The sequence below is a fragment of the Oreochromis aureus genome, linkage group 5, assembly GCF_013358895.1.
Source record: "Oreochromis aureus strain Israel breed Guangdong linkage group 5, ZZ_aureus, whole genome shotgun sequence".
Classification (NCBI taxonomy): Eukaryota; Metazoa; Chordata; class Actinopteri; order Cichliformes; family Cichlidae; genus Oreochromis; species Oreochromis aureus.
In genome coordinates this window covers 34,778,790-34,795,098 of record NC_052946.1, presented here as the reverse complement: position 1 = coordinate 34,795,098, position 16,309 = coordinate 34,778,790, and the positions used below count along the sequence as shown (strand labels likewise).

Genomic DNA, 16,309 nt, shown 5'->3' with positions numbered 1-16,309 from the left:
CTTTATCTGAAATTGTAGCGCAAAAAAATTGTACTAAACGTCCCAACACTTTAGTAGAAGATGATGATGATGAAATCATTTTTTGTGTTTTATTTACCATGCAACTTTTTTTTTTTTATCACAGTTATAATAATTTTTATTTCATTTATTTTCCAAAGCCATGATCTGCCTCTTCTTTCTGTCTTTGGGGTTACTGTACACATTCATACACACACCCTGATGCCAAAGCAGATAGGAACCTAATTTAGAGATTTCTTCTTGTATGTCATTTCTGCCTTTCCAGACTTCATCCAAAAGAAAAGGCATGACAAGAGTGTGTTTTATCTAGTACAACATGTTCTTTTAGCTTCTCATGCTACTAAAATTGTAATTCCCAACAGTTTCTCTCATTTCTAAGCGTCCTTCCATTTTTATTGATCAAAATATATTCACAGAATTTGATCCTCCTCTTCAGCAGTATCTGAGAGGCTGATTGACAATTTTAACAGCAGCAACCATAATGGAAGAGGTGAACAGAGCTCCCTGCCGTTGCTATGGTAACGTCTAAACAAGAGGGGTGAGCGCTGAAAGGGGAGGAAGGGAGAAGATATGATCAAATGTGAACACTCTATTGTGATTTGATATACAACTCCCAGTTTGTTATTACTAGAGTCTGCCATTTCTATGTTCCGAAACACGCAGATTTAAAGGTGTGTTTAAAAGGCCATATGCACACACACACACATTAACAGACTGACAATTTGTCTACTAAAACCAGCATCTGGGCCTCACTGATAACGCTCCTTAATGACAGTAAAAATACAGGAGAGTGGACTGTTTGCTTGCTCTTTTTATAATGGCTAGCAGCAGGCCTAACTGTCTCCATCACACACCCTGCTGACTTAAGCATCTCATCATCATCATCTTTGCTCTTCCCATTCTACAGATCTGTCTGGACTTAATAAAACTGTCAGACCACCAACTGGGACTGTTAAATAAAGACAGCACGAAGGCTAGATCCGCTGTCTGAATCTGCCCAGTGGAACGGCTCGTTAAAGACCATGAGATATAAAACATGCAGCTGAATATATCAAGTGATTTGGAGCTGACTAAAAGGAGTCTGGCTTAAGAGGGATTTAGAGAGATGATGTGGGTCACAATGTAGACACTTTAACCTCACATGGTTGTTTTGGCTATCAACTAACTTATTTACACATCCAGCCAATCCATTAAGAGTCAAGCTGCTGGGTACTTCATGGACATGAGACCAGTATTTACAATACTTTAGCTCGGTTTCCTCTGCGTTTTCCTCTTATCCAAAAAGCGTATAAAGCCACATTTTACATGCTTTTTTTTGGTTTACTTGCTAAGCTTCTGTCAATAGTCCTGCCTACAAATTTGAATACAATTAAAAAAAACAAAAAAACAAAAATAGTGGTATTACCTAAAACAAATGTTATCCTGGAAAGGCTGAAAAGAGTTAAGAATTTGTTATAAGCTGAAAAATGAAATTCACATTAAAGTACCCCTAACTGCACTTGCTTGAACGTCTGCTTGAGGCTTGCTCAAGATGCCAGATAGAGCCCATACTATTTTAAAGTGACACGCTAATTACATGTCTTTACACGTTAATTAAACATGTTTACACTCCCAAAAAAAATCAACTTTTTTTTTCTTACACAAAAAACAGTAACCAAAGAAACCATGCTTCAAATGAGCATTTTATCTGACGGCCTGTGGATGGCAACAAAATGACTTCTATGGAAAAACTGCTTCTGTTTTAAGCTCTGTAAAAAGCCCATTAACACATCTTTTCTGATGTGTTAATGGTCCCAGTCTCTGACTTTAGATAATATTAAGTAAAAAATTAAGTCTATTTTGTAAGTCTTGGTCATACCATGTTTCCAAATGAAGCATTATCTCTGTGGTATGCTATCTGACTGTGCTTGAAAAGTGTAAATGAGCATATTAGGTTTCACCATCAGACCCACCGCTTGTTGTCACATCTTGGGGGTTTTTTGCAAACTAGAAAATGCTCATCTCAAAGTCTATGGGTTAAACTTACCTACGGTAACATACATCTTTAGTGGGCAGGGCTACTTTGAAACTTGCAAACACAGACAGCCACCACAGAGGGTGGCTGTTTGCTAGGCTTTGCTTCTGCTAATTTGTGCTGTGTAATCTGTGCTCTAATTGATGAATTTATGTATTTATTAATGTACAGCTTTAACCAAGTTTATATAATAGATTTAGATGATATATCCTTCCTTTTAAGAGAGTTATAATAGTAGTAATAGTATAATAATCAAGCACAAGCAAAGTAAACAATAAAAGTTAAAGTTTATTACATGTTTATATACAAATAACCCTGCAAGGCACACCTTTGTTTAAATAAGAATATACAATACATTTTATTCTTGAAAGCAAACAATTTTAGTTGTATATATATGTATATATATATATATATACATATATACATATATATACATATATATATGTTAATAGAAGTCTGTTTAGTGTTCAAAGAAGAAAGAAGGCCCCAAATTGCAGATGTTCAGTCAGCACAGATAACAAGACAAGAGTGACCAACCCTACATTTCCATATACAAAGACCGTGGCAAAACTTTCCAAGCCTGTACTTTCCCTCTGTATTAAGAATACAGTACTTAACAAAGACATTAAATCATAAAGTAAGAGTTAAACTCCATATCCATAGAGAAGTATGGTTAAGCTGGCTGTATGTCATCTATAAATGATAATGAAAACCTTTGTCAGTGCTGTGAAACACAGGAAAAATGTGTCATTTTGTTTATGTTACTGACAAAAAAGGCCAAGACTGATTAAGGCCATTGATACTTAAGATACACTGCTTAGCAAATTTATTACACGACCTGTCATAAAAACAAGAAAACACAAATATTTCACAAATCTGTCAAAAATGTGTTTTAAAAATATATTGCTAATTATTAGTCAAGAAACAAGCCAAATGCCTTAATCTGCGCTGGCACACTGGATCTCTCTCAGAAATTAGAAGTTTATGAAGCATAACGTTCAACCACTGAGATTTTTTTTTTTCTGTTGAGAAATCCAAGTAAATAACTGTGATTTGGCATGTTAATCAAAAATAATAATGCGCTTTTGCACTTTTTCAGCTTTTTTATGAACAGTAAATTTGAAAATTCATGAATAACACATATGATATTGTAGCATTATAAATATTTTGATTAGAGAACTTATTGGTGGATTAACCATTACAGAAACATGAAATACGATTTTGGTAAATATCAAAACTGTTAATTCAGGGAAGCTGTGGCATAAACCTTACATCAGGTGATGGTCTAATAAAATTGTTAAGCACTGCAGGTTTGTATTTGGTATGAATATTTTGTAGTTTAAACACAGAAAAATAGCATTTTTAAATATATGGTTTTACTTTTTGTACTTTACATAGAAAAAGGAGAAATGAAAGTTGTTTTTCAGCTACACTGAAAAATCAATTTTACTTTTCTTTTGGAGGTCGTCTTAAAACGCATGAAAAATTTCAGGGTATTGGCAAGAATCCACATGAACAGCATATCATAATAGCTCCATTCTGTACATTGTTCAGTACAGACTATTGATTATGTAGCGATCAGACATGTCATCCTGTCACTCCATTCGAGCTGCCTTTATGAAAATGTTTGTCCAACATCAATCAGGACTTTTGTGAAATAACTTTTGTTATTCACAACAAAATGATTTTGTTCACAGCACATAAAGCAAAGACTGAAAGATGAAAAGATTCTCAAGACAAAGGCCCATCTTGACTTATGAAATGAAAATAAAAAATGTGATGACAAAAAACGAACATCTGGGGCTTTAAGCTTAGAAACGTTAAGATACAGGCAGTCGTACTCATACAATTTGTCATCACAAAGTGTCATGACATACTGTGACAGATTTGACAGATGCAAGCTCCCTTAAGTGACTACTGACTTGCGCCAACTTTTACCTTACAAATTTAAGTCCAACAAACAACCATCGTTGCATTGTTGCAGTTCATTCCATAGAAGGATCAGGAGATGCCTGACCAAAGATGATTTTTAGAGGCTTAGGAAGGCTTGTCAGCATCATTTCCAAGCCCCCCATCATCTGGAGTTTCAGAGTTCCCAGGCTGTACCATAAACTTTATTGAATATTCCTATTGTGACGTTCCGGATAGTTGGCCTTTATCACGCCAAGAGACCAAGTCGCTTGACCTTAGCAGACAGGAAAGAGTGGATTATGAAGACTAAGGTCTTAGGGCAACAATGCAGGTCCAGTTGCTGTAGGAGATACAGATAAGTAAAAAAGAAACATGATTAAATGAAGGAAATCCATATAATTTTGCTTTTTTAAACATTTTTATAAATGCATAACAAGCAGGTCAACTCTGAATTGGAATAATCTGAATAACTTAAAGAGTGAAATATGATTTGTAACTGTCAGAGGGAGCAGGTAATGTTGCTGAAAAGGTTCTTTACATGGTTTTTCTTAAATGTCAAGGAGATGGCTAACACACAAGCTTAGGTAGAAATCAAGTTTAGTCAAGTTCACTGTCTGTCTAACAAGTGAGAACTCACCACTCACAGTAATGGTGCTAATGATTTTACTGATGCATTCTTGCCCTGAAATGTCACATATTTCACTTCAAGTCAAAATTGAACAGAAAACAGGGGAAAACTTACTATCTCAGCCTCGGGACCTCCAAAATCAAGGAACATCATCCGAACGCCGTCGTCTGAGGACATTCTGAGGCGCTCAAAAGGCTGCTGGAGGAGAATATTCTTCCTGACACCCATTTCTTCGGTGAATAGTGTAAAACCCTCATCGATGTGAACTCCCAGCATGCACTCTTTCCCATTCCAACTGCAGACTGCCAAAGCAGAAAAAACAGGGCTTATGTGGCGTAAAGGTCAAGTAATGATTTCTTTGTGATTTCATTAGTAGTGTCATTCAGTATTGATACAGGGCTACAGAATGCACTTTACTAAATGTGACACTGAAAAGACATGAAAAGACAAAGAAATGCAGTTTAAATATTTATTGCTGTAAGAAAATTGTTCCAAATTTTAGTTAAAAAGAATGTTAGAATTCGTTTCACATATTGGAATTAAAAGAACCATTTTTAGTTTATACTGAAAAGTTTTTGCATCATTTTATTCCACCAGCAGAGGGCAATGTGAAACCTTTACTATACAGCAAGGTTTTATATCGTATGGCACTTGTCTCAGAAAGTAGGACTACTCTGAGCAGTAAATCTAGCTGTAAAGCTGTAGGGGGGTTTTACTCAGTCTAGATGTAAGCACAGAGCTAAGACTTTATATACTACAATACATACGACAAAATGCTTTGTCTCCCCTCAAGCTCCTTATAAAAATCCGTTGCAAGAAAGTTTGGTTTCTAAAAACCCAAATCTTTTATTAAAATGCAACCAGAAGAATTGTGCAAAGATTAGGGACGTTCTACAAAGGGGTACAGCGTGCAGATCACTGTGTAAAGAACAATAAATCGCACTAATCCTGCTTTGTGAGACGAGCCTCTGTTTTAAACTGGAATGTTTGTGTGTATCTGTTGAACAGAACCAAGTCTTAAGCCCAAGCAGGAATTGTTTGGTTGAAATAGATTTGAGGTATATTTATAGACATGATTCAAGTGTTTGAATCATTTCCTGAAAAAAAGTCATGTTGTACTGCTAGTTGTATAGTATTTTGACTTTCAGAAGGGGGGCTCCATCTTTATTCCTCTTCAGCTTCTACCTCTAACGAAACCTTAATTTATTTCTGAAAATCGGTTCAGATACGAAAATGCTACCTGCCATTACAGGTAAATTCTTCTTAAAATAGTGTTTAGTTCAGGTTAACAATGATTACAAACCAGTGTTTCTGATAGTAATGGGGGGGAAAAAAACCCAAACCAAAAAAAACTCTTACCCTAATTTACAGTATACAGACGCTGCTAACTGAATTACATAATTCATGTGTACTCTAGTATAGAACTGACATCACCATGTGGTATTTATCATGTAGTGGGCTTTTCTTTTAATAAATCTGAATTTCAGAAATATTCGTAAAGGACTGTAAATGAAAAAAAAAAAATGAATCGTTTGCATGTCTGTACCCGTGGTGACCTCCTTGGTAAGCTCAGCAGCATTGTGGCAACCCTCCACCAGCAGATGAGTCCAGGTCGACAGCTCCTTAGCAGAATCCACCCTAAAAACATGTGTCTCCACGCCTTGCTTTGTGCCTGAACGTAGGCCAAATGACAGCTCAGAATCCAAGACTGGAGAGCTTTTTCCTGGACCAGAATGGACCAGTCTGAGAAAGGAGGGTGTGGGGTAGGTGAAAGAGTGGGAAAAAGTGTATGAGAAAGATGATAATGAAGACTTATAGAAAATAATGTGGCCATAAGAGCAAATGATGTTGCAGACAAACTGTTACAGGGCTACATAGGAGAGAAAAAACAGAGGAAAAACCCATGACTCATAGGTTCTGTTTAGGTTCTGTTTCCACATGAATATGATGTTATTTGGCAAAACGTCCAACAGTCCAACTATGGAAAGAGTGAGCATGTGTCCTCTGGGCTAAATCAAGCCAGAGGAAGGCCTGAGCCGAACAGGGTGGGGCTTCTGAAACTCCATCGTTATGTGAATGCGTTTATATAAGAAAGAGAGAGAAAGCACAAGTGTCATGTTATGTAGCGTGTGCTGTAAGGGTGGAAACCTGGTGGTGATGAGCGGGTGGCTCTTTGTCGGATTGTTGAGGCTCTCTTTGCTTTCAGGACACGAGGGATACAAGAGCAGGTCCTTGTCAGTCAGCACAGCCAGTATGGGTTTCTCTGGACCCTGAGATACCTGCGCATGTTGAAATTTCTATCAAAACTTCAGAAATCTTTTAAAGATCAGTTTAACCATTGCTTTTTTTCCCCTAAAATAATAGTTAAAAGTTGTAACAAGGTGTAACATAGAGGCACACACATGTGCACAGCCATTTATGGACGATTTATCATGTACCACAGCATTCTTCCATACCTGCTCTGTAATCCAGCCCAGATGTTTGACTTCCATGCCAGGCTGCATGCTCCTCATCTCCTCCTTCACTCGTGGTAAAAGGCTGGCAGCACCAGCCTGGATGGCATTGTACCAGGATTGGGCCATGGCAGGGTCTTTTGCCCTCAGGAACACAGAGTTCTTTCTGTTGGATGAAATCACCTCAAAATACCTGGCAAATGAGATGACAGAAAAAGAGAACGATGCAAGAGAAACATAAAAGAGGTGGGGAAAAAGCTGTTAGAGGAATTAAAAAGACATGGCAAAGTGACTAAAGCTTAAGGGTGAAGAGGAAGTTTCAAGTCCCTTTTACAAAGCTATGTCATTTTCATGTGTCCGATTTCTTTTATCCAAATCCATAAGCTGTATGAAATATTACATAAATCGGTGAAGCTTTAACATGTAATACCTGTTTTCTGTGTCTGGAGGGCACTGTTTTCGTGACACCTGGCACATCTTCAGCGGGATGCTCCGGGGCTCCTTCACCTCAGCAGGGGAGAGCTCAGTGCCCCTTTGAGGTGTGGAAGGGGGAGAATCCCACGGGAGACCTGCTCCAGGGGACCCAGAGCTTTTAAAGAAGGCAGACATCTCCTTGATGTACTTCACTGAAGCAGAGTGGGAGGGTGTGGGAGATAAGAGAAAAGGCAGAAGAAGTAAAAGAGGACAGAGGAGAGAAAGAGAGAAAAAAATGTAAAAATGAAGCCTCCAGGTTTGGAGATGAGTTGAAAGCTGTAACACTTAAGAACTGCTTCAAAGTGGTGCAGAAATCAACGCACAGTACAAAGAGCTCTATGTCACAAACGTTCTCCCATACAGAGCCTCCCATACAGAGCCTATGATGTTTATGTTGCATTTCTGTTGTAGGTAGTTGATTCTGGCATGTCTTTAGCAGCCGCCGGTGCCATAGAGAAGATGTAATCTGACACTCATATCTCACTCATGTGTCACATGTCATTCTGGTGCTCCAGCACAAGGATTATCAGTACTGACCGTTACGCCGTCTCTATTTTTGCTACTAACAGTGGTATTCTTAGTGCCAATATCAGTTTACCTGTTATTTCCTCAAAAGCTTGTTAAGCCCTGGAAAAACCTAGGTGCACATGAAAAAGTAATGTATTTATTAGCTTGCCGAGGTCCAAAATGTGGGATTATTTACAAAAATGCAACAGGAAAAAAAGATGAGAAACAGAAAACAAAATACATATTCCATCCATCTCAGGGTCATGAAGGACTGGAGCCTATTCAAGGTGGGATATACTCTGGACAGGTCGTCAATCCACAGGGCCAACACATATACACAGACGACCATTTACAAGTAACCTCACATTCACACCTGCAGCCAGCTTTATAGCAATAGATGTCTTTGGATTCTAGGAATTACCCAGAGAGCTGTCCACTGCTCTACCCTCTCTAACATAACAACAACAATAATAATAGTAGTAAAAATAATTTGAAAGTTCAGTAAATGGAAGAGTCTATGAGTGCACCATGACACAATGCTGGTGTGAATATACATGTGTGTCTTTGTGTGTCTAAGTGTGTGTTTTCAAGATGACTATCTTTTTGTGGTTTGAAGGACCACATGGAGGTGAAACATCATGAAACATGATGATATCACCGAACTATCAGTGTGACCGAGGATTCAACGACAGTATCCAACAGCTTACTTTGATGAATATGACTTTTGATATATATAGATCAGTAACCCAGACCCATTAACAGTTAGCACTGGCTAAACTGATTGTGAAGCACTCTGTTACTGGTCATATGGTTGAGTTTCCAAGCACAGTAAACCTCGAACCCAGGTAAGTGGGGATTCTATTTCAGGATGCTCTACCACTGAGGGACTAACTGACCTTCAAACCACAATGTTAGAGGAAAGAGTAAAGCACAGCAAGAAATACAAAGGTAAACTACTGATCAAAGTCTAGCTAAGAAACCGTGTCAACTGATGGATGTAAAGGCACAGGAAATCCTTGTAAATAACAAAGATATTCTCAGGGATCAAGAAAAACAGAGACATGAGTTAGACGGGGAGGCTTATGCAGCGCATAAAACTTGAAAATCTATTAAAGGTTTATTGATGCAACATTGTTTGAAAGAGAGACGTCTCGCCGAGCCAGGAGCGCTCCAAGGTTGACTACAGATGTGTCAACCTGTACTACTTCTACTGAAGTCTCTTGGGGACAGGGGAAGAAAACAGGTAGGCTTTCACAGTGTTGAAAGCTGATTAGCATTCATCTGACCATATGTGCTGGGAATGCAGTTCTGTTCATTGCACTGGAAGGCCAGTTTTCTTCTTCCGACAAGCCATCACAATTCTGACACCATATGTTGTGGAGTTCTTTCTTGCAAATGCCTAAGAAGTTGGAAAAACACAGCCCTAGGTGCTTCATCATAAGGATTTCCAGTTCTGTATGGTGCATGACTGACAGTTGAAAATAGCGTCAGGGCTTTCACATTAACACAACGGGAGGTTAAGAAGTGCAAAAACACACATCCATCCATCTGTCCACTCATGTTCAGAAGTGTGCTAAAAACGTATTTACAAGATCTTTATGCTGTCTCGTAAGTTAAAGAGAGATTTGTCTCCCAATAGCCAATGTCAGTGTCAGAGGTACATCTAACTGAGGGGGAAATTGTTACTGTATCTTATTCTGTACACATATCTTTTTAAACGCAGTTTTACCACTCACACATCCATGCTCAGATACCTAGACACACCACCACAGATGGAAACACATGGCCTCTGCTGCAGTCCAAAAGGCTGTGGTATGGCTTTAACAGCAGTAGCCACTGCTGGAGTAAAAATAGCCCAGAGGACGTGGCAAAGCAGTAGGTTTAAGGCAAAGCTTTGGTTTCACATGGGAAGTGTGAAGTGCTCTGTACAAGAGGCATGTAGCCAGAGGGCAAGCAGAAGAGTCATAGCACAGGACAGCAGGAATGAGAGAGGAGGCTTTCACTTTTCCTAAAATAGAGATCCTGCCAGATACACACAGCCTTCCTCTTATTTTGCTTCCAAACATCAAATCTCTAACAGTGCACGTTTTATTTGCCAATTTAGGGAATGTTTACAAGTTTGCACTCTTGTGGAAAATTGCTACATTGCTACAACTGTATGCATTTAATGGAAAAGAAACTGCAAGTATCCAAATGTGAGTAGTGTGCAGAATATTGTCAAACTGTCACATAGTATGAAGCAAGAAAACGGCATGAGCAACATTTATGTAAAACATGAATAAGGTTCTTTTTTTCAGACATGCTGCTATGAGCATTTAGGGATTACAGTGCATGTGTGAAGAAGTCTTAAGTTGCTCCAGCAAAGGGCATGACCTAAATACTGAATAATTCTCTGAGTCTGCACCTCTTCGTTTGAAAACTCATTTTCCATACTTTCAAAAGTAGTGTGGATCAATAGTAATGTCTTGGATCTAAAATCTGTCTGCGATGTTTCCCTTTTCTCTCTCTACAGAGATGAAGTCAATTCCTTTGAGATTTTGTTAAAGATTTGCTGCAAAACTCTTAAAAAGATTTATTAAGAAGAATTATTCTTTCTCACTCTGGATTGAGAGTATTCGGAGTACAAATTTTCTCCCAGTGGTCTGAATGGAGAGTTTCCTGGAACACACGCTTGTGACTCAGACACAAAATTTACACAAAAACGTTTTCACACACTTGCACTTGGGTACATATGTACTAGTGAGTTTTTAATACTTAACAGTGCCATTCTTTGTAAACCTCAGAGATAATTGTGTTAGAAAATCTCAGTAGATCCACCGGCTACTTCAGGAAATGCATTTTATGGAACTTACACAACGTTTTTTTGGTTTTCGGGTTGGTTACAACCAGTGTTTTTTCACTTCCTATTTTACCTTCAAATCTCTCATAGCTATTCCTGTCTGTTTTTAGCATCACCTGTGTTGTATTATCCCATTTACATTTATTAATCTCTGAAGTCAGCAAAGCATGCTGACTTCAGAGATTAATAAATGTAAAAATTGCCTATACTTAGTATATTTCAGCAGAATTTTATATTGCCTTGCAATGTAACATAATTACTGAATCTTCGAGCCTCATAAGTGTGTAGTTTTTAAGAAGGGTTTCAAACTTATTACAAAAACAAAGAACCACCAAGTGACAAAAATATTCCATATACAGAGCGGGTAGTAATTTTCTCCCAAACTCATGTAAACTGGTTAAAAGAGTGTTTGCCTGCTTCAGCAGCCCATTTGAACTGATGTGAAATGTGAGCTGTCAATAAGCGACCACAACAACAGAAAAAATTTCCGCGCTAAGAAAGCTACTACAGTTTTTCAACCCTGATTTTATATACTTACTGGCTTTTTTAATTCAAATTTGACATCATGGTTGATAGCGCCCATTTCTATCGAGTGACAAACTCAGAGCACATATCTAATACTGCTTTACATGAACTACATGGTCTGTGGATGGCAGTACAGTGCAGCCAAATGACACCTCAGTGACATCTGTCTAATAAGAAGGCCTCAATTACACAAAAAGCACAGTTTCAATAACAACAGATTCTTCAAAAACACTTTAAGAGAATATAAGGAGAGCGAACATAGTCGTGGCTAGAGGTGCTAATATCTAGCACATAAACATATTTCTATTCTTGGTGGGCATTACTCTTTATTATGTAAGGCTGAGATTATGTCTCTGGTGCTGCACAAACTCCAGAGCAGAATAGGTTGGGAGAAAGCAGCAACTATAGAGATGTTTACTTCTGTAAAGAGGCTTTTATAATCTCCCCAAATAACAATCTCGATGTGATAGCTTTTAAACATAGTGCCGTATTAAAAAGAGAGGTGAGACGATGAGAAAGATGGAGAATTGAAAGGGGTGTAAAATGGAACGAACAACATAGAAAAGAGAGAGGCAGCAAGAAAAATTAAGATCGGGAGCAAGAAAAGAGAATATGAACGAGCGAGACAGGCAATACAGGGAGAGCGAATATACAGCTTAGCTCAGCCAGAAATGTTGCCATGAATACCAGTGGCGGCTCATTCAATACAGGGCTAAAATTAGCTGAGATGGCACTGTTATTACTTTAGCTTATCTGGCAGCCAGTGAAACTACTTTTGTAGTGTGTGCGTGTCTGTGTGAGAGAGAGTTATGTGTGGGTGTAAGTGTGCGCATGTGAGGAGGTTCTTTGCTTCTTCTGCAGAATCTGCCACTAAGCTTTTCATGGTAAACTCTTTACTTTTACATTGAACCTAACAAGTCCCAGCCAGACACTTTCAGTCAGCTGAGTTCCAGCACAGTTTGATTAACCGTAACTTGGATATTACAAACTTCCAAAGAGCACTTTAACATGTTCGAACTCTGAACAGCCAGACCACATTATTGTGCTCATTACCTAATATACACAGAAATCATCACATATATCATCAGCCCATCACTGCTAATCCTTGTCTGAAGCCATCCATACCCAGGAGCATATCAGGAGGCCAGGAGCTTAAGAAGTTAGGCATCAGCTGACATGTTTCCAGACTTGGCACTTAAAAAGTGAAACTGGCTTAAGAGAGACCAAACAATGCACTAAAGCTAAGTGCCAGCCCTTCGTCCGCTTGCCACTGGTTACTGTGGGAGCAGCTGGAATGTGACTGGGGAGTTGCTGACCTCAGAAGCATGTTGTTGTCTCTGTAAACTATGTCAAGCAAAGAATGTCCCAATGTTACACCTCAGAGGAACAATGTCGTGGGTGAAAACAACGTCATAAATTACTGTATAAAAGAAGTGAAACATGTTCAGTACATAGAGGTCAATTGAGGCAAAAAAAAAAAAAAAAAAAAAAAAAAAAAAAACAGGTTTGCAATAATAAATTAGATATACAAAAATGTGGAGTTCATGTTTCGCAAAATGTAAGATGTGGACTATTCAAGAGACGATGAAAGTGAACATCAAACAAATGAAAGATTTAGCAAAAACTCAAGACTGCAAAAAGGAAAATCTTACAGATACATTATGAGCTCATTTTTGTCCATTTCATGTTCTATCACTATGTAATGGTTTCACTCTGTGTTCAAACATCACCTTTTCATGTGTGAAGTTTGCTTTTATTTCCCAATGGAAAAAAAAAAAAACACGTTTGGTTTTTTTCAGCGCTTCTCGTAAACTTGTAAACAGCAAGAGTCTGGGCTGGACTAATGCTGAAAAGTCACGACTGTTCAATCGATAGAGGGCAATGCTGCAGAGACAGAACAACTGATTGACTGACCACTACTGATAATCAGGCTGAATGGCTTGTGACTAATTTCACCACAGAACACAGGTATGGTTAAAAGTCAGATATGTCATGCAATATATATACATATATTTTTCTCAAAACTTTCAGTAGACATATTGAAGTTTGGTTGACATTTTACGCACAAACATTGTTCTGTACTTGTAAATAAAGACTAAATCTAAAAAATAAGTCAATAATGTTGTTCCTGCTTGCTATGTGAAACTTAGTTTTTTAATAGGTTTATAGGCTTGTTTTTTTGTTTTTGAATTTAACCACAACCCAGAACTGAATAAGTGGAAGAAGATGGATGGATGGATGGATGGATGGATGGATGGATGGATGGATGGATGGATGGATGGATGGATGGATGGATGGTCTACAGGGACAGGGAGGCTAAACAAGACAGGAGCTAAAATGTCTAGTTTCATGAGGGAATGCTTTAAGACAACTGTAAATTCTGCAATTGCAGAGTACAAGAACATGCTGAAAGTGAGCACAAAAGGTCCAATTTAAGGAACTCCTTTAAAATAAAAACTCATTATTAATCAAAATCAGCCTAAAAGTTAATGATCAGGATTGGGCTTGGGCATATGGTACACATACAAGGAAGAGGAAAAACACTCTCGTCAGTGCCTTTTCTTATTGATCCCTAATCTTGGGGGCTGTTAAATGCCAGCTTTACTGTATGTGTCCCTATTCTACCACTGATTAATGTGCATCTCCTTCTGCTCAATTACCCGGGTCTATATGATTTAGACAGGTCCGTCATTCCTATAGCCCATTTCATTAAAATCATGGATACATGCCAACTTTGGGAGGTGTTAGGTATGACATAAGTGAGAGGGGGAGAGAGAGAGAGAGAGAGAGAGAAAGCAGAACACAGTGAAACTTTTAAATGAATTCACATGCTGCCAAAGAGCAGATTTGATTACTTTGCATAGTGTGTCAGGAGAGTTAATTATCCTAATTCAACAAAGTGAAAGTGAAGGAAACTTGAACTGGATCTGGCAGAACACAAGAACAGAGTAGAAGGGATGCTTGGTGGCAAATGTTCACTTTTCTTTTGCTTATGATTGCTGCCTAAAAGGCAAAAGACTCATCGATTTCTGAAGTATACAAAAACTATTTTTCCATCTCAAATGTGCAATTTTAGCTTCCAACGATAACAAAAACACATTTATTGTGAATAATAAAAGCATAAGTAAATATCTCCCACTCCATCCCCACCATGGCAATGGGGCACGATGCTGTGAGACAGTTCAGTGGAATTTAAACCTGTAATGAAGTGAGAGACTGACAAAAAGAGTGGGCCACCAATTTAACAGGGGCCTAGAATCGGGGCAGAGGGTTCAGAGAGGGCTTGTTAAGTAAACTTGATGGCACTAAGGGAGAAAGGGCCTGTTGGAGATTTGTGATTTAATAAAGCTATGTTATTTAACTGGTTAATCCATTCCCTTGCTGAGTGTAAGCACAATGTCCTTACGGGCCAGCAGCTCTGAAGGAAAAAGGACCCAAGCTTTGTGTCCACAGCGTTAGAGGTTTCATGGCAGGGTTACTCACAGAGATTCAGAACAATCCACATAACACTACACATTACTACAGACCTACACTACTACTGACGTCTGATCACATCCAGTCTGTTAGAGACTAAAAAACGACTTTGCTGTATCAATACTCCTCAGCCATTTCTAACACTCGCTGCAAGAGATTAATATAGTAATGGACAGTGGCAGCAAGTTTGCAGCACTGAGAAGGGTCGTTTATATTTATTTGCATTTCATAAAGCAGTGTTAGCGATGCTGAATTGGCATTTATATTTCTGTACTAAAATTCTTTGTCACTTTTACAATACATAACAACTAAGAACAGAAGCAGGACGAAAGAAAAGTTATTGTGACATAACATTATCATATTTAATGCATGTGCCACGTAAGCATTTAAAGATTTGGGGCACTAGATAGGTGGAAATTATTCCTCAGAAAGTGCCAAATACATCATCAACAGCACACCCACCTTCTCGTGTCCTAGTAAGATCTAACAGTTGTGTATTAGCCAGGTTAAAAGGAGAGGAATCATGATCACAGTAATAATTATACTGGCATAAGAAACCAGTCTGTTTGCTGAATACAGACCTTAAGAACACATCAGTGTTACAAACTATATACATTCATGGAAAACACACTCAGTTCTGACACTATTTGGGTGATTATAGCTTCAATTCCAAAGACTCATTTTGAGTAAAGATGCACTGATCAACCAACCAGGGACTGAAATCAGCCAATTTTCATTGTTCTCGTGGGTGTTCAGCAACTCGCTTTCAGTTAATTATTTGTAGTTGTTTCCACTACCACAGCACTTTACTTTCAGTTGTTTCAGTGAGAGATGATCCTGCAATTTACTGCAATACTGTTAAGTTTAATAATTTCTTTTTTTTATGAAACTAATAGTCTGCATTGAAGAAAGGTTGCCCACATATGCTGTCAGTTTTAGCCATAAGAAAGAGAACTGGAATTTTTAGAAATCAGCAGGACGCACATTTGAAAAAAAAAATGAAATCATGAAATTGATAGAGATAAACATTTTGTATATAATAATAATAATAATAATAATTACTTTTTGCACTAATTGTGCATATTGATTCCCATGCACAAATAGATTAATGTGCATATATTCGTTTAAATTTGTAATAAAGAAAAAAAAGAGGAAAAGTTAAGTTAATAAGACTAGGATTAATATAGAACCAAACCAAACACAAGTTCCAGATGAAGGAACAAAACTGATCATTCCAAACAACAGGACCATCCTGCTGCTGCTGCCACCCACCAGATGAATACATTACCTAAAACACAGAAATACAGACTATTGCTTTGCTGACTGGACTGACACAGCTCAGCCACGACCACTTGAGAATTTGCAGTCGGAACGTGTTAATTAAGAAAATCTCACCTGCCTCCCTCACCACCTTTCTAGCATGTCCTAAAAAAAACACACAGGTCAATCTCTGGATCAGGGAAAGG

At 38.2% G+C, this 16,309-nt stretch overlaps 1 protein-coding gene across 1 annotated transcript in view; it reads right to left on the bottom strand.

The window, feature by feature from the left end:
• Nucleotides 1–2,312: 2,312 nt before the first annotated feature.
• The window catches only part of snta1 (syntrophin, alpha 1), a 30,881-nt gene continuing 16,884 nt past the window's right edge, over nt 2,313–16,309 (bottom strand). The window contains exons 3-8 of the mRNA XM_031740437.2: nt 7,455–7,650; nt 7,028–7,217; nt 6,720–6,850; nt 6,118–6,314; nt 4,686–4,873; nt 2,313–4,283 (exon numbers count right to left, since the gene is read on the bottom strand). Of these exons, the coding sequence (XP_031596297.1) occupies nt 4,191–4,283; nt 4,686–4,873; nt 6,118–6,314; nt 6,720–6,850; nt 7,028–7,217; nt 7,455–7,650 (995 nt within the window). The 3' untranslated portion in view covers nt 2,313–4,190. The remainder of the gene's footprint in view (nt 4,284–4,685; nt 4,874–6,117; nt 6,315–6,719; nt 6,851–7,027; nt 7,218–7,454; nt 7,651–16,309) is intronic.